At 41.8% G+C, this 24,576-nt stretch overlaps 1 protein-coding gene across 5 annotated transcripts in view; it reads right to left on the bottom strand.

The window, feature by feature from the left end:
• The window catches only part of DNAH11 (dynein axonemal heavy chain 11), a 149,272-nt gene that overhangs the window by 71,464 nt on the left and 53,232 nt on the right, over positions 1-24,576 (bottom strand). For all 5 annotated transcript variants that reach the window (XM_053409651.1, XM_053409647.1, XM_053409649.1 and 2 more), the window contains 17 exons: positions 24,191-24,351; positions 21,798-21,954; positions 19,848-19,993; positions 18,127-18,243; positions 16,534-16,672; positions 14,493-14,585; positions 13,663-13,857; positions 11,880-11,957; positions 10,784-10,916; positions 9,924-10,051; positions 8,511-8,659; positions 7,533-7,683; positions 6,646-6,777; positions 5,246-5,419; positions 3,806-4,010; positions 1,457-1,622; positions 1,038-1,140 (listed from right to left, as the gene is read on the bottom strand). In XM_053409651.1, coding sequence (XP_053265626.1) covers positions 1,038-1,140; positions 1,457-1,622; positions 3,806-4,010; positions 5,246-5,419; positions 6,646-6,777; positions 7,533-7,683; positions 8,511-8,659; positions 9,924-10,051; positions 10,784-10,916; positions 11,880-11,957; positions 13,663-13,857; positions 14,493-14,585; positions 16,534-16,672; positions 18,127-18,243; positions 19,848-19,993; positions 21,798-21,954; positions 24,191-24,351 — 2,427 coding nt within the window. The remainder of the gene's footprint in view (positions 1-1,037; positions 1,141-1,456; positions 1,623-3,805; positions 4,011-5,245; positions 5,420-6,645; positions 6,778-7,532; positions 7,684-8,510; positions 8,660-9,923; positions 10,052-10,783; positions 10,917-11,879; positions 11,958-13,662; positions 13,858-14,492; positions 14,586-16,533; positions 16,673-18,126; positions 18,244-19,847; positions 19,994-21,797; positions 21,955-24,190; positions 24,352-24,576) is intronic.

Raw genomic sequence — 24,576 nt, 5'->3', positions numbered from 1 at the left:
CAGGGGTACCTTTACCTTTACCTTTTATCCTCGTGCTATTTATTTTTCAGATCAAAAGCTTTTGTCAAGGAGTAAGTTTAAAGTGCTGTTTTTCTCCACACAAGCATCCAGGTGTACGGGAGGAAAGAATTTACAGTCTAGCCTTCACTAAATGAAAATCCTTGAAAGACCACAAAAGACTTTTTGTCTCTGGTTGCAAAGCTTGTTTGTCCAATCACTTCCTACAAAATATTGCTCTAGTCCCTAAATCTCTGTAAGTAATGCAAGGAACTAGAAGTAGCTTATCTTTCAACAGGAACAGCTTGCACTGGACTCTCCATGACTTCCCTAAACAGCGTTTCAAGTCCTCCACTTCTTCCTGGATTGGGAATTTTGTGCACACAGGTGCACAGCCTGGAACCACTCCTCTATTAGAGCTCCCTAGTTTACGAGTCTGGTACTATAGGAATCCAACCAGATTGAAACAAAAAAGGCACAATGCAACTAATTTTTACAGCTACCCTAGAAAGCTCTCTGTAAATAGGAGAAAGCCATCACGAAAATGCTATAGGATAGCTATGTGATACAACCAGAACCCATGCTCTTTCTAGGATTCAATATGCCTGATATGCAGATTGGGAGCAGACAGCAGTTATTAACAGAGAGTTTGGGATGCACTGAAAGAAAATCAATTTGATGTCTGCAACACAACTTTTAATAGCATCCCAAAGAACTTGCCCTGTAGTGCTTGGCTACAGTTTCTAGGCATTGTTTATGTCACAATTAAATGGTGATGAAGCAGATTTGTTCCTGATATGTGCTTCAAATATACTCCAGCCCAAGGAAATGTGGCAGGTTCACATGAATAGCATGTCCTCTGTCACAGATCTCAGCAAAATATTGTGTTGCCTCATAAGTCAACTATACTCCAAACCACAATCTGTATTTTGTGAATGCAGTACAAAGATCTTGTCTAAATAATCTGTCAAGGCTTCAGTAACAAGAATCTCTAAGCATACACTTTATTGCGGTTTCTATGAAACAATTTGCAACCTTACCTGAAGCCGCGGGTTGATGGTGAAGCTGCCAACCGTTGGATTCATACAGGCAACATACTGACAATTATGAATTTCTTTTACAGTTAATGCCTGTCTATCATACCTGAGGCAGAAAAAATATTTAAACATCTAGAATTAATTTATCAATTATTATAGATGACACCACAGTGATGATGACACAGAACTCATTTACACAGATATCTGATAGGTTGACCATTCAGCTTGCATTAAAATGTAAACAAATCTAAAGGACAAATCTGAGCAAGCAGTAGGACAATTAACAATTATCCAGATATGGAAAATCTGAAATTTATCTCATCAGTTGATGCAAACTTGCACTAACAGTTTTTATCAGCAGAATTACTTGTTTGTTCAAAAATTACACAAGTTTGACTTAACATCAAAATGGAGTCACTTACCAATGTCCATAATCTATATGTTGTCGAATCAGTGTGTGAGGCTGAACTGTTCCATAAGCATCCACCTCTGGCATGTTCATATCATCAATAAAGTAAACCAGTTTCTTGTTTCCTACTGGACCAAATTTACGACCCGCTTTTTTCTCCAATGGTTTTTCAAGAATCTCTGAAATGGATTATGCTACATGACTACTGGGTGAAATACTGCAGAGGCTAGTAACTAGACAACATACAAATAAGAGACAGAAATGTATAAAAGGTATACAGTGCAGGGACTCAAATTCAGCTCCAAATCAAAGCAGAAGCCGCGTTTGTTACAGAAGCACATTTAACTTTTTCTACTCTATTGGTGATGTGAAAAGGATCCTTCTCACTTGGTAGTGCAGAGTATCATGGGCATAGTAAGCCCATAAGGGGACTCCAAATGCAGTTACAAATATGCAGTGGCCATAAATTATGCTACTCGTTATGCTGGCGTTTCTGGAAAAGACAGAGCTCACCAAATCTGGACCATTTGTTGGGAACGGTATTAACCTATGGTGTTAGGCACAAGTGATTCTTCAAACCACACTGGCTAAGTTCAGGCTCAATACTGATAAGAGTTTAAGGAATGGAAGCAGGCTGCACGATCGTGCATATGCACTTTTATGACTATTGCCCTCCCATCCCCTGCCTGCCTTTGTTATAGGGTCATATGTGCCCACTGGCAACCTGGGTTAAATGCCCTCCTAAACAAGGCATTCTACAGTAACAAATGTAATTACCAGCCTTTGTTGTTTTCTTGCTGTGAAGCAGCATTCATTATTAAAGTTACTTATACAGTAACTGGTTATTAATCACTTTAAAGCATGATTCACTAACTTCCCAGCACTAACATGGGAAGCTTTGCTGTAGTCCAATCTGCACTCATATTTTTTAGGGTCCTAGGCAGGCCTTCCAGAGTACCAGGTATTGGGTGGTTTCTATCTTGGAATGAACTAGGTTTTAAGAAAAAATAATCTTCTGCATATTAACATTTAATCCTGCCTGTTAGCTTTGAAATACAAGCAGACACTAATGAAAGAACTGTGAAATGTATTTGTTAACTATTTCCTGAGAAAACCGCAGCAAGTACTTTATTAACTATTTCTCTTAAAGACTGTTAAACTTTAATGCCTTTCTCCTCCCCCTTTTTTTCTCTCTTACACAAATGCCAAAAATATAGCAGAAAATGATATTTGAATGCAAACACAAAAGCAAGTTAGGGGGGGAAATGCAACCTTTGTGTGGAGCATTTCATAAGCTCTGTTAACAGTTATCATTGTTCCAATACTAAGACTGGGTACACAATGTTTTAATACATATTGCGCTGCAATAATCTTATTAAAACAGCAGGCAAACCAACAGAGTAATACTGAACTTTCTGGCATGTTTTAATGCCTTAAGGCTTGAATTATAGTTCTCAAAAATGGCATTAACTAGTTGGTGTTGCTTGCTGCTGTAATGCTTTTTAGCTGTGATATGAGGTATAAGATATTTGAGAAGCACTCTAAATTTATCCATGAAATGTGTGGGAGTGTAAAATACACCATACCCGTGTCAATAAAATGCAATCTTCACTTTCTGTCTCTGAAATAAAAACTTTGCATTCATCACTAAGAGGATCTGTTCCGGGGGGAGGGGGAAGGCATGCAATTGCATATATGTTTTCAGTTTCAGGAACCCTTCATTAACAGTCGTTGAATATATCCAAAAGAATCTAACCTGTCCAAAGAAAGTGTGGGTATAATTTAGCCGTACAATGTCCAGTGTTAGAAAGGAATCAGGGGTAGTAGTGCCATTCCCTACTCCCAGTGTCCCCGGCAACCATATATTTAACAATTAAATACCTTTAGGTACCAGGCAAAAATGTTTCTCTATAACCAGGCCTTTGGGCTGATTAACATTCTATGGCCTTTCAAATGTGTTTGTGGGAAGGGGAGTTACTGGTTTGTTTCTGTTTTCATTTCATTATGTATTTTGTGTTCTCATGTTGTATTTTCGAGTTGTGAACCGCTCTGTGATATTAGCGTGAGGGCAGTATACAAAATTAATAAATAGTAACAATAATAATGACAACCAGAACAGCCATTTGCTGGTGGCAAATGCAGGAGACACAGGAAGCCAGCATATGCCCACTGCTCTGTCTCCCCACTGTTTGGGGGCTAAATCAGGGACCAAAATGAGCATAATTTGATTGTTCTGAGTATTCAGTTTTTATTAATTCATGTTATAATACACCCTTTCTTTTAATTTTGATTATGTATAAACAGCCAACTCCCTCATTGTAACCAGACTTCCACATGCAACATTGTCTGTTTGGGAACTTACTTTGTAGTGCTGCTGATGTGGTGTAATAGTTGAAGGGAACTTTGGACACCAGGAAATCTTCTGAGAGGCCAGCAAGGCATTGCTCAATAAATACTGTTTTTCCCACTCCAGCATTTCCAACAAGCATGACAGGCTTGCCTTTCTCCAAGAGCAAATCCGTGAAGTATCTGAGACACGTGGTCTCAGATGTGTGAACAAGGACTGCCTGAGGCATCAAAAGGACTTACGTTAATATGATTTGTATTAACATGCCACTGAAACAGCATTTTCTTAAAAATAAGAATAAATAGTTTCATTCCTTTTACGTACTTCAATTTTCATTTCTCTGCAATGTAAGGGTGAAAATCTAAGTGACTGCTAGGAGCATGTATGCTTAAAGGTAAAGGTAAAGGGACCCCTGACCATTAGGTCCAGTTGTGACCGACTTTGGGGTTGCGGCGCTCATCTCGCTTTATTGGCTGAGGGAGCTGGCGTACAGCTTCCGGGTCATGTGGCCGGAATGACTAAGCCGCTTCTGGCGAACCAGAGCAGCGCACGGAAACACCGTTTACGTTCCCGCCGGAGTGGTACCTATTTATCTACTTGCACTTAGATGTGCTTTTGAACTGCTAGGTTGGCAGGAGCAGGGACCGAACAACGGGAGCTCACCCCGTCATGGGGATTTGAGCCACTGACCTTCTGATCGGCAAGTCCTAGGCTCTGTGGTTTAACCCACAGCACCACCCACATCCCTTATGTATGCTTATATGTGAACATAGAGCATTTTCACATGCATGGCCTGATTTCAAATTGGTGGCTGGAGGCAACTCCCACCGTGCCCCGCAGCCAGCCCGGGGGTTTCCCAATGGCTGGCCACCTAAATGGGCGTGTCAGAGCAGGATGCAATGGGCCGCAAACACTGCCCACCCCTAACCGGGTAACCATTATGCCTTAAATTCCCTCTTTATAAAATGTTAACTTATTTCATTGTATAGTAAGTAAAGAAATAAAGCTAATCTTTGTGAAAGAGCCCCCACCACAGAGCATTACATTTCTTCTCGTTATCAGATACAGACACACAGACTAAAACTAACATTACAGTGGTACCTCAGGTTACATACGTTTCAGGTTACATACGCTTCAGATTACATACTCTGCTAACCCAGAAATAGTACATCAGGTTAAGAACTTTGCTTCAGGATGAGAACAGAAATCGTGTTCCGACGGCGCCACCGCGGCAGCAGCAGGAGGCCCCATTAGCTAAAGTGGTGTTTCAGATTAAGAACAGTTTCAGATTAAGAACGGACCTCCAGAACGAATTAAGTACTTAACCCGAGGTACCACTGTACATGCAAAAATAGACTCCCCAACAGCTTCATTTTCCAATGAGCGGGAAACAATGAAAACACCAGAGAAGATGAAAAGCTACATGCACTCATTTTATATTAAACATGTGCTTACCTGCAATGGTGTATCCGGATCCATGTCAAAACTGATAATTTTATCACTCCAAGGCAGGAATTTCTTGGTTTTGGGGTCAATGTAATAATCAAAGATGGTTCCATGCGATGGAAACTTCACAGCTTTCATCTCTTTCAGCCACCAGCGGCTAAACTCTGCTTGATAGTTAGAAAGCTGGAAAATTTTAAATAGGTTCTTAGTTTTTTTTGGGGGGGGGTAAATTGTTCAATGTACATAGCAAGTTTGATGGTTAAATACAGGCTTATAAAATTATTCAAATTACATGAAACTATGAGCTTCTTTATTGCCCCAATGATGGTAACCATTTCCACTGGGGAGAATGAAGAACTTAGTTGGCATCTTCCTGTGAAAGACCAAACCAGATACTGAAAATTCTATGTCAAATAAATTAATTGCTTCTGCACATTGTTTTAGTGGCCATGAACATTTCCCTTACAGATTAAAGAAGATGTGCTAAACACCCCAAACTGAACACCGTGATGGAAACCAGAGTGCACGGAAATGCTGCTACCTTCCTGCCACAGTGGTAGCTATTTATCTACTTGCACTGGTGTGCTTTTGAACTGCTAGGTTGGCAGGAGCTGGGATAGAGCGACGGGAGCTCACTCCATTGCAGAGATTCGAACAGCCGACCTTCTGATCGGCAAGCCCAAGAGGCTCAGTGGTTTAGACCACAGCACCACCCGCGTCCCACTAAACCATGTATCATAAAGATACCACAGTCTGTGCTGTGTCATGTTTCCTCTTGGAACCCTGCCTAGAACCCCTGGAATCTTGCACCACTTGGAGATTGGGTTGGTGTGCAACAATATGTTGATGTTGCTCAAAGTGTGTTGGAAGCAAGAAATTCCTTCTTCAGTGGCAATCCTAATCAGTTCCCCTGCAAAAATTTACCATTGCTGTTTTCTCCTCGCATTTTAGGATTTAGAACCCCAATTCTTCCTTTCAGCAATTATGGGAGGTTAGTGATCCAAGACCTTAGGTCTTGGGCTTTGAGCCCCAACACAAATACTATCTCCAACACTTGAGATTGCCATCTGATTCTCTCCATTGAGACACAGTCAAACGAGTGGATTTCCACTATGGTTTCATTGCACATGTCATAGAACAGTCATGTCCAACAGGTCGATTGCGATCTACCAGTCGATCGTGGGGCGTACCCGATCAATTGTATGCCCCCCCAAAAAAGTGCTCAACTTTGGTGAATTCTCCCCGAAAAAAGCTCAACAACTTTGGTCAATCCAATGGGTAGATCACTGCCAGTTTTTTTTACAGTGGGAATAGATAGCAGTTTCTTGGGAGTTGGGAATGCCTGTCATAGAGGAAGAGAAGAGTTTGTTTATCCGAGCACAGCTCAAAGCAAACTGCTTCCTGCCTACCTGATCTTGAAAGACGGCACCACCGAATGCCCACACACAGGCAAAGGCAAAATATGTCTCATACAGTTCTCTCGGACCATCAAGGGGCACATTTTCTGGAGTCAGTAAGCAGTCAAGGAGAGAACAAAGTGTCTATAGAACGAAAGACAGCAAAAACAAAACATTAAAAATATTTTGCAGGTTACGAGTACTTAGGAATTTGACTTATATCAAGTCAGAACACTGGGCTATCTAGTTGTACAGGGATTGGTAGTGTCTCTCCAATGTTTCAAGCATGTTTCCTGGACATTCCCAAGACAGTTTGCATACAAAACATAAAATCGTAGAATTGCAGTGTCAATAGGGACCCCAAACAACCTCCTGTAATGGAGGAATATGCAGGTGGCCCCTTATGGGGGTCAAACCCATGACGTCGGCATTATCAGCACTACGCTCTAACCAACTGAGCTAACTGCTGCTGTTTTGTAGCACTGAGCTACCCACTCCCCAATTATATAAATAAACCTGAATGTAACTCTAATGATGATCATACTGAAGACTTTTTTCAGACATCTGGAAAACACAGCATCATGTGGGTGAAGCTGTCTGTGGTAATCTGCTTCCATACAACTGTACATACATAGTGCTCATTTATTGTCTTTCTGTCTGTATCAACTCCAATCCATTGCAGAATTGTAAAGCTGAAGGGGCCACAAGGATCATCTAATACTACCCCTATGCAGGAATCCTTTGCCACACATGGAGCTTGAAGCTGGCTTGTAGCATATTTGTGTTATTCGTTGCCTTTTTATATGTTTTTATAGTACACCTTGTTGCAGAAAGATGGGCTGGTTACATAAATGAAGACAATGGTGATAATAACAGTATCTGCACAACTAAAAACATACCTGAACCATGCTATGCTCAGGGATGGGCGTGATCGTCTTAAAGTTAGTTTTGAGCTGATCTAAGCATGGAGGAACGTATTTATCAAAGAGAATTGTCAAATTGGCTTTTTCAGATTGGTGACTCCTTGTCTCTATCCAGCTTGCAACGTATCTGAAAAAGAAAACACAATGGTTTCTGCACAGATTTGCTGGATCAGTGCAGGGACTTACAATTACTTTCCCGTTAGTGCTGAGAAAATTCAGGAATAGTTGCCTAACTGGGTTAAGAGAGCCACAATTGGCACAACCTTTTGCCAAGCAATACCGTCTGGGATGGCAGCAGCACGAAAGGCACTAGGATCTGGGCTCTGAAGTGCTGGGAGCCAAGTGAAAGTGAGTTGCCCTCTGGGACACCAGTTGGCTATTCCTACATTAGAGTATTATTACTGTGAAAACTAATAAAAACAACAAATTGCTAGTGTGCAGTAATACTGGAAAGTGACTAGAGGAAAATCCCAGGCTTTATTTTCTTATTTATTACAATATTTGTAACCTACAAAATACTAAAAACTGAACAAAATTAGAAATTTGTGCCATCAGACCAAAAACAGTTGCAGAGCCAAAAAAACCCCAAACTTATTTCTTAGCTATACTCCAACATTCGTGTTTACAACAATTTCTATTTTAGAGTTTTGGGAGACTTTGTTAGCCTCATGGAAACCTTGAAGTCACTTTCAACAACTGAGAAATATAAAAAGGGAAATATAAATCAAGCCTGAGCCATCATATGCCAGCTGTTTTTCCATAAAAATCAGTTGAAGTTGACAGCAGAATGTCATAGAATCATACTCACAGAATTGTAGAGTTGGAAGGGACCAAGAGGGTCATCTAGTCCAACCCCCTGCAATGCAGGAATCTTCTGCCAAACATAGGCTCGAAGCCACAACCCTGAGAGTAAGAGTCTCATGCTTTACCAACTGAGCCATAGGAGGTACTTACGGATTCCAGCCAAGGTCCTGCGGGTTTATGTACAAAATACCTGCCCTAGATACCGTGGCAGGAGTGGCTGTTTTTAAATGGTGTATCTCAAACAGCAGTCTCATGGATGGTGTCAAAGAAACCCGTTCATTGCTAGCAAGAGTCAGCACCTAGACATTAGCAGCACAGAATCAAGTTATTCTGACAGCTGTATCCACAGCTTCCATTCTGATAATAAATCAGAATTGCTATCGTAAAAAGATCTGTTAATATTTAAAGGCTATGTTAAAATTAAAATATACTTTGGCCTGCATAAGGGTAATTCTGCATTCTGAAATACGCATGGCCACAATTTATATATAAGGAAGGCCACCAATTCCTACGGGGTGAGGAAAACACCAGATAAGCTTATTTTTACAGTTCAAATTAATTTCAAGGCAACCGAATTTCAAAAACTACTTGCACATAACTTACAATTGGTTAACTTAGGAGAGATGCACTTGTGTGTAGAAAGAGAGCTGTGGTTTACTGCTGTGAAAAATATTCTTAGATGTAAAGTAAAAACTCATCTCTCCATACAAGTTGATCTACACAAAGGACTCGATAAGAAGTTATAGAAGGCCATGGTTTCCCACTTCATGGAACAAATTGTAGCAACCTGTTGACTTGCATACTCTCCCTTTCCTGTCCTTTGCCATATGCCAGGAGAAGACCTTTAGAAGCACTCACGTCAACTTTTAAACAAACCGCAACTCCCTATTACATCTGAACTCAGTTTTGTGAGTTCAAGCAAATCACCATTTCGTAAGTCAACAAAACAGGATCAGAAACCCAGGTTTGAACTTGGCTTGTTGAAATAACTAGAGTATAAGCAACCACAATCCCCAAGGGTTGGATTTACTTAGGAACTGTTTTGTTTTCAACAAGAAACACATATTTTCAGCCTCTGCCCTAGCACACATGAGAACAGACTCATTTGAGACTGCGGTTTGCCATGCTGTGTTAAACATGGTGGGAAACGTATGAATGGGCCTTAATTTTAATGAATGGTACTAGAATGCAAGAAAGCAATGCAGCCTGGTTTTGAAGACACAGGGCTCACCCACACTTCCACTTGCCCTGTGCTTAGAAAGGCTTGCCCTGTGCTTTCCAGGCATGGGTCTGAATGGTTTTGTCCTGGGAAACTTGATTGCCAGTTGGTCTGATTCAGCGAGAAACCACGGGTTTTCCCAGGGGAAAGTGGCAGGCCAAACGGGGCTGTGGATGAACCCTGACTATGGGGAAAGATGCCATGTAAAACATACGGTGCACATTCTACCTATCAGAAACATGGAGGAGGTATGGCAAAGGAAAACGAATTAGGAAACAAAAAAGAAAGAGACAAAATGCAGAGTTGTCCAATGGGAAAAGAGAACGTGTTTGCTTTTTGCTCACCTTATTATCATCCATAACAGTATTGAGCGACTCAATCCACATAGGATCAATGTCCCCATCTAAGACAATCCACTTGGGCCAATTATGGGTCATATTAGCTTGCTCTCTCAAAAGAGATGAGAAGAGTCCTGAAAAACGGGAGGCAAATATGTTATGGGCAAAGGAACTTTTAAATGATGAACCCTGGGCACAAAGACTTCCAAGTGCATCCTGGAGTTTCCCTGATTTTTTGTTCTGGCTACAGAAAGCATATATTATACTTGGAGGACAGGATTCAAAAGCAGGAACCCTTTGGGTCCAGGCAACGTAATCTATACGGCAGGGGAAAAGATTATACATCCTGAAATCAGAATCAAGTTCAGCAGTCCTACCTGTATACCACAGTGCTGACAGCAGAACTGTGTGACAAAGTCCTGGAATACTTTGGCAACTGAGAGAGGACATAGAGTATATGATGAAGAAGGTAAGGTTTTGCAGGCAAATAGCTTGATAACTAAGTAATGATCTGCATGTAAAGTACCACCTCAGACTGCAAGTGGGGAAGAACTCTAGTTTGAATACTTCTCCATAACTGCCTGCATGTAGAAAAGTAGTGAGGAGGGTAAGCAGAATCTTTTTAACATGCTACATTTTATATGCAAAGAAAGGGTTTAAGAACAAAAAAGTTGGGATTATTCAAGGATGATCTTTCCTACCCTTCGCCTGCAGTATAAAACGGTGTGGCCCCAGGAAGCCTACACCACGTGATTTCTCTGCATGAATATCCTAGCAAAATAAACATCAGTTGAGGGATATTTTGCAGGAAAACATGAAGAATGTGCGGTGAATGTTACAGTAATTAAAATATCTCCTCTACTTGCCATCTTTCCATTCTCGAGTAGCATGATGTATGAAACCAAAGAGTTCATCAGTCGTCACAGCTTTGGGGTTCAAGTCATTCCAAACAGGCTTCCGCTTCATGTTCATATAAGTCCTGTTCAGCGTTTTCAGAACCTGATGAACAGCCAGGAGAAGACTCTCTTGTTAGGATCCAGGTCTCAATTTTGGGGGAAAGTGTTAGGTTCTTATATAAATATTGACACTGCTTTTCCAGTTTTCCATAACATCTTGGGGGCAGATCCAGATTAAACTAGTTCCCACTTAAATCAAAGAGACAAGCTTAACCCCCCCTTAATTTTAATGCATCCTAAATTCCACTGCCTTAGTCTGAACTCAACCCTCAGTTTACAGCGTTTGGATTTATGGAGCCCTGTTTTCTGAGTGTGGGGACAACCACCTTGAGCTCCTTGCAGGAAAGGCAGGGTATAAAAATTCAGCAGTAAATTAAATTTTAAAAACTGTAAGACCTTTTGATGAGAAATGACAATGGGATGAAAAAGATGTGGGAGCAATGGCTCTAGAAACCTACATTAAACTTACCTAAATACTACTGCACTTTCTTAAGGCTTTGAGACTGAGCAGGAATAATAGGAAACTAACAAACAGAGGAAGTATTGTTCCTGAGAGAGAATAATTGTGGGGGGAGGTCCCAGAATCATAGTATTCCAGACTGCTCCTGCTGAGCCTCTGCTTCCACTATAAAAGGAAGCCACTCCAAATCATTACTGCCCCCTAAACACACCCACGCTTGAACTTTTATTTTTCCACTGGATTTTGTCTTTTCCATCTGGGTGACCAGCTGAAAGAGGAAGGGAGGAATCCTTTCCTAATTAAGTGGTTGTTGTATGTGCACTAATCCCTGGGTAGTTTGAGTCTCAGGAAGGGCGGGGGCAAAGTTACATCTCTGTCATGATTAGCCTGACCATGACAATGCTCAACTTTTCACTTTAAAATCAGAGTTGAGGGGGATGGCTGAAGAGAAGCATGCAGTGTTATGCCAGCTGGCGTAGAGCTGCTTTTTCCCCCCCATTTGTAAAATCTGCCATAAAAAATGACTGTTAAAGCACCATGCAGTACCTTGCTTTTTCCAGTGCCTGCATTTCCAACTACAAAGACAGAGTGACGCACTGCCAGAAGCTCCTCAAGCTGAACAATCTGTCAAACAGAATTAATACACAGCCAGTGGTTTTGTTTCCTTGTCCTCCCATTACCACCGACACCAATTACCTCCCACAAAGCAGCTTCCCACCCTCTCCTGTAGTCAGGAAATTTTTTTCCTCCAAATAATTTCAAACAGGATAACCTGAAGATGGCACATTAGTCTCTCAAGGCCCTACACCCAGACTTGAATTAATGAATCAGCCTCAAGAAATGAAAACAAATCTCCCCATGGTTTTTTGTTTGCTAAGCCACACAACCATATCCTGGTAAAATAAACAAAACACTAATGTCAAATGTCACTGACTGCTTCATGTCAAGTAACTACAGGACGGGTGGCAAATGTAGGTGAAACTCCTCTTTCTAGGCATCTTTTTAAAGTGCACAAGTCCCTTTTCAGGGACTGAAGAGGGGGAAAAAACAACTAAAGGGGCAGCAAGACTTACAAAATGAATTCAAATTAGCTGGCCAAAAAACTATAAGAGAGATAAAGGTAAAGGTAAAGGGACCCCTGACCATTAGGTCCAGTCGTGGCCGACTCTGGGGTTGCGGCGCTCATCTCACTTTATTGGCCGAGGGAGCCGGCATACAGCTTCCAGGTCATGTGGCCAGCATGACTAAGCCGCTTCTGGCGAACCAGAGCAGCGCATGGAAACGCCATTTACCTTCCCACCAGAGTCTGCTTGGACCTATTTATCTACTTGCACTTTGACGTACTTTCTAACTGCCAGGTTGGCAGGAGCTGGGACCGAGCAACGGGAGCTCACCCTGTCGCGGGGATTCGAACCGCCGACCTTCTGATCGGCAAGTCCTAGGCTCTGTGGTTTAACCCACAGCGTCACCCGCACATGCAAAACTGTGGGTTGGGCTGATCCAAGCAGACTCTTTCATTGGAGCATAAGGCTGGCAGCACAGGTCTCTGCTTCTTCTCACCAAACATCCCACTGTGGACAGCTTCAATCTTAGTCTGAATTCCCTCATTCAGGGCTACTGTCCACAAATGAGACACAACAGTGGCCTTAGATCTCAAAGTTTGACTTCTAAATCATATCATGACTGCTGTTTCTAATGGCCTGTCTGCAAACACGAGAGTTGGATCCACATGAGATGGGCTGTGATGGCTTCTTCTGCTTCTGTGATTCACAGTGAGCCTCATCCTAACATTCACCCATCTTCTCTAAAGGCAAGCAAGTGTGGCTGCTGTGTTTAAAATCTTCAGAGGCATAATTTGAATGCAGATAAGAAAAAGAAAAAGTTCCACATAGAACTCTCCTACTCTACAAAGATTAATCTATCTTTCTCTTCTATTTTGATTGAATAAAGGGACAACAACAAAACAAATGACAACCCCAGCACCTCAAATTCAATACTATGTGAAGCATGAAAACCTACTATTAATAACCACTGGTCACTGACAAAAATCTGAGCAAGTTAAGAACATTTGGCAGTGAGAGAAGGAAACATTTTCATGACTAGACAGGACCAGTAGCTACTACATATTATTTCAGAAACCCAAATCTTTACTTATAACATTGGCCTGCACGTGTACAGGAGTGTTACTGAAATACCACCACATTCAGGACACAATAGGAATGCTATCATTGTACACAAGCATAACCTTCACATTCAACACAACCTGTCTGCAATTATTTTTTGATTGAAATTCTTAAGGGGTGTAATTAGAGGCAATGGATTATTTTACTTTGAGAATAAAGCTCTCCTCAGGCTGCAAGTGAAGCTCCAGGGTAGACTGTTTAACCATCTGTTCAAATTGCAAGTCCCTTTTCCTTGGAACATCCAGAGCCGGAAACAGGTCACTGATTAAGCCCATGAAAATTGGGATATCATCTGTCACTATCTTGGGCAAGTTGAAGTCCCTTAAGGCTCGCATAAGTACCTGGAAAAGGACAGTCAACCACACGTTATCACACCTGCAAGAGCTTTCAATCAACAGAAAATACTTTTTTTGTAGTAACAGTGTTGAAGAAGCATTCATTCCTCTGAGTAAAGAACAAATATGGACATCCATTAAAAGCAGCGATGAGGAACCCTCAGCCCACAGCCTAATGCCCTCTGGACCATTACTGGGCCAGTCTTGCTCTGCACACCACCCCTCAGCGCATCACTTTTCATTTTCAGTTTTGTGTGTGCTCCAGGATGGAGACAATCCAGAGGGGGTGGAAATGAAGGTGGGAGGAGGGTGGGAATGGGAACGAGAGGCGCAAGGGAAGAAGGAGAGAGGAAACTATGTTAATGTGGGTGGTGAAAGGAAAGAGACAAAATAGACGGAGGAATCACAGAGATTGAGGGAGATGGGATAGCAGAGACAGACAGACAGAGGAAGCGTGCTATGCAACATTGCAACCCACTATGGGCTCCATTTCTGCCCGCTGCTAGCATGACAAATTACCCCTAAGGAAATGTGGTCTTACTCCTGCTCTAAAGAGGTAATTTTATAATTAAAATCAAACTGTGGGAAAAGCTATTCCAACATTATGTTTATGAAGCACCAATCTGTGCTACTATGCATACCTGATCTTCAGGTCTAGCCTTGTCTCCTCGCTTCAGTGAGCCGGCAACTACCAAAACAGACTTAACAGCACGAAGGCCCCAGTCATAATGATCCTGTGGTGAAGACATAAGGGGGGAAAGGTTAAATGCTCACCTGTGAAACATGGTTAAATAAATAAATTCTCAAAATCTGGGAACCAAAGTTGCTCTGCTACGCTTTTCTTTCTGATGATATTATGAGTGTTGCCTATGGTGGGGTGAGAAAAAATTCTAAAAATGAGAATATTTAGTCAAAGTCTCCAAATCCATATACAGGCATCCCACCCATTTACGTGTGTTCATGTCATGTGCAACTGTGCATGGGTGCAGCATCAGAAACCCAGAAGTGGGGGGAAGAGACCAGAACAGCCTCAACAAAGTCGCACTGTGCCTCCGGTTCGTGAGGAGACCCTCCCTGGAGCATTACTCTTTGGAAGCAATCCTACGCTCCCTGGGAAGATGGCTGGGGGGTGTCACAGAATGCTACCACAGTCCATCTAAAGTGGATCCTATTCTTGCTCTGCCATGGATTCTGTTCCTCACCACTCCCACTCCCACTATAGGACTGCTCTGTTGGGCACAGTTCTGCTTGATTAGGGAACTGTTGTCTTGGTAGGGTAAATCTATACGCATTATTACAGTCGTACCTCGGAAGTCAAACGGAATCCGTTCCGGAAGTCCGTTCGACTTGCAAAATGTTCGGAAACCAAGGCGCGGCTTCTGATTGGCTGCAGGAAGCTCCTGCAGCCAATCAGAAGCCATGGAAGCCCCGTCGGAAGTTTGGCTTCCAAAAATAGTTCACAAACAGGAACAGTCACTTCCGGGTTTGTAGCGTTTGGGAGCCAAAGCATTTGACTCGCAAGATGTTCAGGATCCAAGGTACGACTGTATTATGTATTTCATCCTGTTTGTATCAATTTTATTGGTCTGTGACCATAATATGAATTCATTAGTAAGATTGTTACAGGTTAGGATTAGGGGTCCTCAAATAATTGCTGTTTCCTTGCCTGAACCTTTTTATTAGCTCCTTCCCTTTTGAGTTGCTCCTTGCTTTCAGAACCCATCTTTTTTCTTTCACCTGTGTCTGTATCCTGCTTTTCACTCTTCACAGTGAATATTCTTCCCAGAATATTCTAGTGTTACCAACCTTACCTTTTGCCCCTGATGTTATGCTTTCAGGTTCGGGAACTCATGGCTACTAATCTCAAATCACACCAGCAACTATGTGTTCTTGGAGCAGACCCCTTAGGCTCATGGGCCACTGATAGACTATTGTCCTCAATGCTTTGAGGATTCACTGTGGTAAGCAATGGGCAGAGGCCATACATAACCTGGCTCGCAACGTGTGCCAATCTCAAAGAGACTCTTGTTTTTGTAGCAATCCAGCAAATGAAAAAGAGATTACTTGTAATATACTTGGAATCAAGTTTCACTGAAAATCAATGAAGATTACTTCCAAATAAACATTTTAAGAGATTAGAATGTAAAAAAATATTTAATAGGATTACATAGGCAAGTCTTTCCTTTGGAACATTAGAATGCTTACAGATTAGAAGAATGCTTACAGACTAGAAGATTGATTACAGTAATCAGAACCAAGCAAACATTACATTGTCTAAAACAAAACACCAACACAGAAACTATTTCAATTGTTTCCAATAATGCTGAAATAAATGAATAAAGCCAAACTAAATCAATATTCAACAGACATGACAAAGTTGTACATATGAAAAGGTAAGCAATTCCCTTTTCATTTAATTCCATCTGTTCTGCTTCATCTGTTGTAGGCTACAGGGCTTTACTGGGAGAACATAAATAATTTTATGGGGCCCCCAATGCATGTAGATGTGATATATTGCAGATAATGTGTGCTTTCTCAGATACTGTGAATAGCTCGAGTAATTTTTTTGCTTTCAAAGGCATCCTAAAAGCATCCTACATTTTATTTTGCAAGTTTATATTGTAGCACAATACCATTTGATTAGCATGGGAGAAATCTCAAGGTCCAAAAGAGCTCCCTTACCTGTTTAGAGAGAAGTTCTCTACAGAGAGTATACAAGGTAATAAACTTCCTGGCTAACAAGCGTGCATCAACAAACCCCTCAGCAACCAGCATAATTTCACAAATTAGTTCAATGTCAGGGACAACCATTGCACAGGGTCTAAAAAAAGTTGTAAGAACCAAAGACAGGGATTAGTATTTAAACATTGTGAGAATAACAAATGCCCATCTCACCTAAATTCAAGACAGTGAATTCAAGAGAGTCACAATTATGTGTGTCACTCATTGCTAACAAGCACTATTCAAAGCAAAAAAATGGCTAATTACTCGTTGGCAATTATTAGCATTTCCTACTAGTGCTATTTCAAAGGAATCAGCTGACGGTGTAGGCTTTGCAAGTCCCCTATAGACAAATCATGAAAATATAAGATGCTGTTACAGGGAATCTGCAAGATGGCCCTTTATGTTGGTAAAAAGCAAGACTAGACAAACCAGCAGTTTCAACTTGATTTCTTCCAGAATGGAATTCTGGCAAAATGATACCGTTCCGAATAGTTCCAATTAGAGTGTGTGTAAAATAATAGTTTATTAGTTTCGTGATGTGAGACCAAATAGCTAATTAAAATACTGCGGTAAGCACTTAACACAGATAGTTTTGGAACAGCAGGTTATCTAGTTGGGGGGGGTGGACACCTCGGATCTGGGGGCCAGATGTGACCCGCCAAGCCTACCTGGACCTTGGGGCTCTTCCCAAGCCACGCCCTTGAGTATTTTTGCTTGGCTGAAATGTGTCTTTGAACTGGGACAATACCTCTTGCTTGTAGCGTGTTCATAGAAACTTCCGAATTTTGCATGGCTAGAATGTGACTTCCTTTGTACAGTTGGCCACATCTGTTGCTTTGACCATTTTTGCTTCTAGCTCAGCCCACCAATGGCATGCAAGCCCCTGGAGGGCTTCCTGCCTACAAGGAAATGTGCCCCTCAAGCTAAAAGTGGTTCCCCGCCTTGATCCAGTGAAAGGTCATTGAAAATAAGTCAGTATCAGGCATGGAAGAGACATATTAAGGCAGTTACAATGTACAGGACTGTCTGAACTGTGGATCTCATGTGCCATATTTTAAAGATCCGAAACAAGAAACCAAAAGTCTGTCCATGGAACGGAAAGCTGGGAACTTACAAAGTTTTTTTTCTTGTTTGGGGTGAAAAAGACATTCAGGAAGGAATGTGCTAAGTCCTCCTGCTGCCCAGGAAGGCAAGGAACTTCTGACTAGCTCTTTGTCCTGCATCATAATAAATGAGTTGTGGGCCTTTTTTTTTTTTTAGTAATAGGGAGATACTGGATACTGTTCAGTACTTTAAGAGAATTCAGTCAGTTTTAGGTTTTCATCCTAACTCATTTATTTTTGTATTGCAACTAGATTTTTCACAGAACAACTTCTTCTACTGCACACTTAGCAAAGATACAGAAAGAATTTGCCTCCCTTAGTTAAGCTATCAATACTGCAACTTCAGAAAACTCTTTCACACAATCATTGTGCAACAAGTCAAGTGCAAATCAAACAACTGACATTAGGTGGCATAAGTACTCAGAATGTGAATTGGCTTCATACTTGCCTGAAAAGAGCTTTGAGATTTTCAGGTAATTCTGTTCGGCCTGCATAACCTGGGTTCATAGTAATAAATATTCCAACCGATGCTTTCAGTGCAATGCTTTCTCCAAGGAATAAAAATCTGCATCAATTGCACGATATAAGGAAAGAAGGCTGAAATTGGTTGGGATTTAAGCAATTCTCTTTGACTCCATTTCCCTCTCAAACACACACACACACACACACACACACACAGCGAGAGCGAGAGCGAGACTCTCTGTGGCCAGGAACCAAATTCACACAGCTAGTTCTGAATACCCAAGATGATTTGGGCCTTGTGCTTCGCTGCTCACTTACCCCACTCTGGTATTGCATAGCAGAACTTATTTTGAAACTGAGGTGACTTTAAAAACATTCCAAATGAAAATAAAATGTGCTAATGCTATGCTATGGGAGGAACGCTGTTTCATACTGGACAGGGCAGGCCTAAACCTTTCAGAATGCCTAAAGTAGTTTGATTTCACTTCTTTTCAGCATTCCATACAACAGTACCAAACAATAACTAAACAATGGGTTGAGTCCGGACCTTTAGGTCACATGTTCACCCCAGTGAAATCCATGAAATTTAAGTTAGTTGTAACAAGCAGAGCAAACCTATGCCTAGCTGGGGAGCAGGTAGGTGGAATAGAGCGACGTCGCATAGACCTGCCAGGGCAGATGGTAGGGAAGTAAATTCATACCCCCATTCTTTTCTGGTGCCAGCTCCATGCTGGCGTAGCAGAAAGGTTCAGATCAGACTCCTCTCCAGGAGCTAGACCAGTACAGGATCTGGCAGATCCATAACTGACCCTGCTCCACTTCTCCCACACACACCCAGGCTCCCTGATTTGAGTTACAGTATTTGCCAATGGTATTCTCTGCAGAAGAGGTCTCTGCGGTGGAGGCTGGCATAGGTTAACAGACAAGGATGTCTGCTGAATAATAACCCCTTCCATCAGCACAGATCATGAGTAGATCTGCAGCCGAGCTTGTGTGTCTAGCTCACTTTGGATCTATCCCAACATGAAGTGTTAACGGTTAAAAATGCTAAATAGGTCTATATATTTCCCACTGAATAGCTAAGCAAAACAGATTCAATTAATAAAAAACCCAAAATTCATAAAAATGAAATTCATAACTAACAAGGGGGTAATACACCGCATCATATGCTAGTCAGATTTTTGGATCCAATTTCCAACTAATATCACATGATGTGCAATCATTGCACTTGTTGCTCCACGACTTTAACTGCATTTCAACTGTGAAAAAATGCTTCATAATTGTTGTTACGGAGGTATGAAATATTTCTATTTTACATAGTGGAAACCAAGGCCAAGAAATAGTGCCTTGTCCAAGGCCACCTAATCTGTATATGGCACATGCGAGACTTCAGACTAAACCTCCCAGGTGCAAGTTCAATTTCTCCGAATCCATTTTTTATTACCAAATATAATAAATAAATCAGAAGAATTAGGCTTAGCAGGCTGTCACAACTGATACACAGGATTTAAAAACCCCAGTAAAACAGCAGCAAATTATCCTCATTCTAGATAGATAGAAATATAGACTGACAGACACAAATGAAAATGCCTTTTCAAAGAGGATGTGAAAGTTAGAACCAGTGGGTGGTTTCTTCATATGCTGCATCATCAAATTACATTGAATACATTAAACAATTTTGAAGGATGCATCTATTAATATACTCACTGCTTTTTCTTATTTCTTATGGCATCATGGATAGTCTTTACTTGCACAGCCACAACGGAAAGAACTTCTACTGAAATTCGGTTGAATTCATCAAAGCAGCCCCAAGCACCTGTCTGGGCCAAACCTTTATAGATGTTTCCAATGGACTATAATAAATAAATGTATAAAATTCAGATTTTGTAGTTGTCTTTCTGAAAGAAAGCTTTTTCCTTATATGAAAAGCAACAGTTAATCATTTGTTGCATTTATCAGCTGCCTGTGTAAGTGAGTGATATACAACTAATTAATCACAAAACCCTGTATTATTGCAGTTCCATCTAATTTATCTATACTAGTTGCCTGGTTATTCTGTCTAGTGCATTCAAGAAATCACAGCATTATGCAGAAGATGGCACTGAACTGTGCATATAGGAACTGGCTTTGTTCTACAGCACACATGTCCAACCGGTTGACCGCGATCTACAGGTAGATCCCCTGGTGATCGTGGTCAATCACCCCCTGTCCCCCTTCCTCTGTCCCTCCGTTGTGTCTTGTGGGCATTCGTTTGGTGTCTGCTTTAGCGGTGTGTGTGTTTGTTAGCAGCGTTGTTTATGTAATCCCCCCACAAAAATAGCTCAACAACTCTGGACTCCCCTCCCCCCAAAAGTTCAACAACAATCTTCCTCTTCTGCCCACCCACCCCACACATGCTCCTCCTCCCTCGAATGACAATGGGTAGATCACTGCCAGTTTTGTTATACTGGGAGCAGTTTGCAGTCTCTTGGGAGCTGGACATGCCTGTTTGCAATTTGGGATGTAATTCAGGGGACACACATTCCAATGGTGTGCCTTGATTTTCCTGAATACAAATGAATGTCTGGAATTCACCCCCTTTTTATTGAGTTGTTAAAAGGAATCACAGCAATATCCATGTAAAAGAGAGGAGCATAAAAGGCAACCTTGATGCACCTATGGAGATAAGCTGCAGTTGGGGACAATGCTGCAATGGGATGTCAGGGGCAGGAAGAAGTTTGAGGAGAGTGGTTATGTGCAGGCAGAGGGCAGGAGGTTGATCCAGAGGATCAAGGGTCAGAGGTTTGTGGGGTTCTGTGCTACCCATGAGGCAGGTGCCGGGGATGGTGGTAGAGTCAAGGGGAAGAGACCAGGTAGCCAGAGACGGGGGAAAGGAGGCGGAAAGAGAATTGCAGGGCATCTCAGAGGTGGAAGAGGCTGTGTCAGTCCCAGAGAGAGCCATGCCTTTGGAATCTCCCATATTCGTCTGTCTCCATGCACAAGGAGGGGCTTAAAACTCAGAAGGAATCATAGGGCACTTGTCCATACTGTGTCAGATAAATGAGTTTAAATAAGCTGAAAGGGGTGTGATAATGCTGTTGCTCCAACTATCCGGGTCAGAGCCTAGGACTGTAGAGGTAGATTGCCTAGCCAGCTAGTTAGCAGGGGCGGTCTGTATAACCCTTGCACCTTAGGAGCTGATGTTGGCTTTGCCAACAAAGAAATAAACTTCCAAACAATTCTCATAGGGCTGAGTGTGCTCAGGACATGGGAACAAAATCTGCACGTTTTGATATTTGGTGTCCCAGCTTTGCGTGGACAGGTGGAGTCTTCACAGGTAAGATTCATCTTCAGTTGTGTGGGCAGGCTGGGTCCCTCCCCTTACCTGGCTGATCCCCTGGCAACACCTCCAAAGGTGGGATTGGGCTATTGGCTGAGGTAGGCAAAGACCTCCAGGTATCCAAGCCTGGGGAGGGCGAAGCCAGCCCATACACCAGAAGCCACACTGGGATCTGGGGAGCTGCGTGCGACCATGCAAAAGGTGTGGTCATCCCCATTTGATGTGGGGAGTGGTCATTCCATCAACAGTGGCTACAAAAAGGGATGCAAAAGCATAACAACACGCTTATCATGACAATCTTCCCTCATATAGCATCCCCCTCAATATGGGCTCAGCACCTTGTAATCCATCTGTTCAGAACAGTTGAAGACATAGACCATCATCCCAAGCGCATGGCCCAAATCCTTAGTTGTCTCTGTTTTGCCTGTCCCAGCTGGACCTGCAGGAGCTCCACTCATTGTTAGATTAAGGGACTGAGTAAGAGTGATGTAACACCTTTAACAAGCAAAAGCACAGTTACTATTAACATGCCAACAGCCTATTACTTTAGTGGCTGACATTCCTAATCCACAAAAATGCAGTGACATTATAGTTGATAAACTTGCAGTAAGGGTATCATTATTATAAACTGTTGTTGTTGTTGAATATTTATATCCTCCTATTCGATCATCAAGTACCTAGAGGGGCTGCCTCTTGTTTAAGAGGTCTGTTGTTTAACAATGACACAATTTTTATTTTTGTATTATTATTAATTATTATTATTATTATTATTATTATTATTATTAAATTTGTATACCACCCTTCATTTGTAGATTTCAGGGCAGTTTACAAAATAAAAATACAATATAAAAAACACAAAATATATAATAAAAATAAGAACAAAAACAAACCAAGAATTTCCCCTCCCCTCATCTGTTTAGCTTCAATATGTTTCCTTCTTCATACTGCTTTATACAATGTTGCTTAATTTAAGCTTTTATATTAAGTTAGCTTGCTTTTATTGTTTTACACAATGTTCTATGGATTGATTTTTTGAGCTTCCTGATATTATGATTATGTATGAGTGCTTCTAATATGTTTTGAATGGTTATGCTTACTGTTCATTTGCTATGTTGTGAGCTACTTCTTATGGGAAAGTGGCTTACAAATAAGCAGATGCCAGATGATAAAACATTTCATTTTATTCGCTACAATTTGCCCATCATTTTCATGATCCTAGAGCAGGTAACAATGTTAAAAGCTAAGACGAAATTAAAGCAATCTACAGTAAAACACAACAGAAAGTAGCCTGCAAAAAAATTGCATCAAGATACAGCAAATACTTATTCGGCAATAGCACCATAGTAGGGACACAGAATCTGGCAAAATATATCCCATCCATCCCTACTAAAAGCCTAGGAAAATAAAAATGTGTTTAATTAGTGTTGAAAGAGGGCCAAAGACAATGCCAATATATTTCAAAACCCTCCATTAAAAGGTAAAGGTAAAGGGGCCCCTGACCATTAGGTCCAGTCATGACCGACTCTGGGGTTGGGGTGCTCATCTCGCTTTACTGGCCGAGGGAACAAGCGTACAGCTTCCGGGTCATGTGGCCGCATGACTAAGCCACTTCTGGCGAACCAGAGCAGCGCACAGAAACGTCATTTACCTTCCCGCCAGAGCGGTACCTATTTATCTACTTGCACTTTGACGTGCTTTCGAACTGCTAGGTTCGCAGGAGCTGGGACCGAGCAATGGGAGCTCACCCCGTCGTGGGGATTTAACCCACAGTGCTATCCGCGTCCCCAAAACCCTCCATTACACATCTATATATTGGGTCATCTTCCTTTACACATCATTTGTATGAAGGGGTTCAAAGAGCAGATAGGAAGCAAACCCCCACATCTGCAAAGGAGCAATTGCATGTGAACAGCTGCTCACATTTAGGTGTGCCATGTGATCAGGACCCCCAATCATGCAGAAGTTCCAATTGCATGGAACAGCCACCCCTCTACAGATGCCGAGATGACACGGCCAGCTACAACAGCTAGTTCCTCATCCTCGGCTACTTCCCACTCCAGCTCAGAATCATAGAACTATGTTGCTGGCAAACACCGGGTATTTGATTTTTATTTGTGCAGTCTCTACTCCCAATGTAAGCCTTAAAGTCATGCAAATTCAATAAAATCCTTTTTCATTCCATGGGATACAACTTTTATCTAGACTCTAAAGAATGTGGGTGCACAAGAACACATGTCCTTGCCTGCGTGTCCTCTGCCTCTTTCTGTCTGGTGTTGGGAGAGGACGTGTGAGAAGCAACCAGAGGGGCCGGTGCCCATGGCACTCTCTCAAAATTCCAAACATGCCCATGCATTCAGAAAGGCTGGCAACCTTGTGACTACGGAACTATAATACAAGAAAGCTGTGATTTCATGCCAACAGGGGAAAATCCCACTGGGGGTAAAAGGAAAACTCTAGGGGGTCTTGTCCAACCATTCTTAGGTGTAAGGCTATCCCTTTCCTTCCTTGTTATGCAACACAACACATAACTGTTCAGATTATATGGAGGATACCTTTTATTCCCAACACACTTATTTTACTTTACAATGTGACTGTTTTTGTCAAAATGTCACATTTGCAATGTTAAGGATTCCTCACAGGGGAGATTGACAGCTCATTTCATGTTTAGCCTTCGCATTCTACAAGACGGATCAAGTTGAGGTAGCCCACTATTAGCCAAAGCAGATTTTACCTGTCAGTTAAAGGTGTAATAACCAGCCGAGGGGTATTTCCCAAATACTCATAGTAGTACTGGAACTGAGCATCACATATGTTGGCAAAGCAGTGTTTTTGGGCCCAATCCCATCTATGGCGCAGTTGTGACAGCCAAGCAAAAGCTTGGGAACTGGTGACCTAAAAAAACAAAAGCAAATAACCACATCTCCATTGCACAACTACTATGCCGAGGGTGTTAAGAGATGAAAGAAAGCAGAGATGCCAAAATGTCAAAACTGTCATCACTCATTTTCACGCCTCATCCCCAGTCTTTCCCAAGCAACATCCCTCATATTGGCAATTATAAGGGATTATATGCACTCTTGGGCATTTCCACACCATACACAGGCAAGCATAATGTAA

Source organism: Podarcis raffonei, chromosome 12, assembly GCF_027172205.1.
Source record: "Podarcis raffonei isolate rPodRaf1 chromosome 12, rPodRaf1.pri, whole genome shotgun sequence".
NCBI classification, from domain to species: Eukaryota; Metazoa; Chordata; class Lepidosauria; order Squamata; family Lacertidae; genus Podarcis; species Podarcis raffonei.
This window is presented reverse-complemented; position numbering and strand designations above follow the sequence as displayed.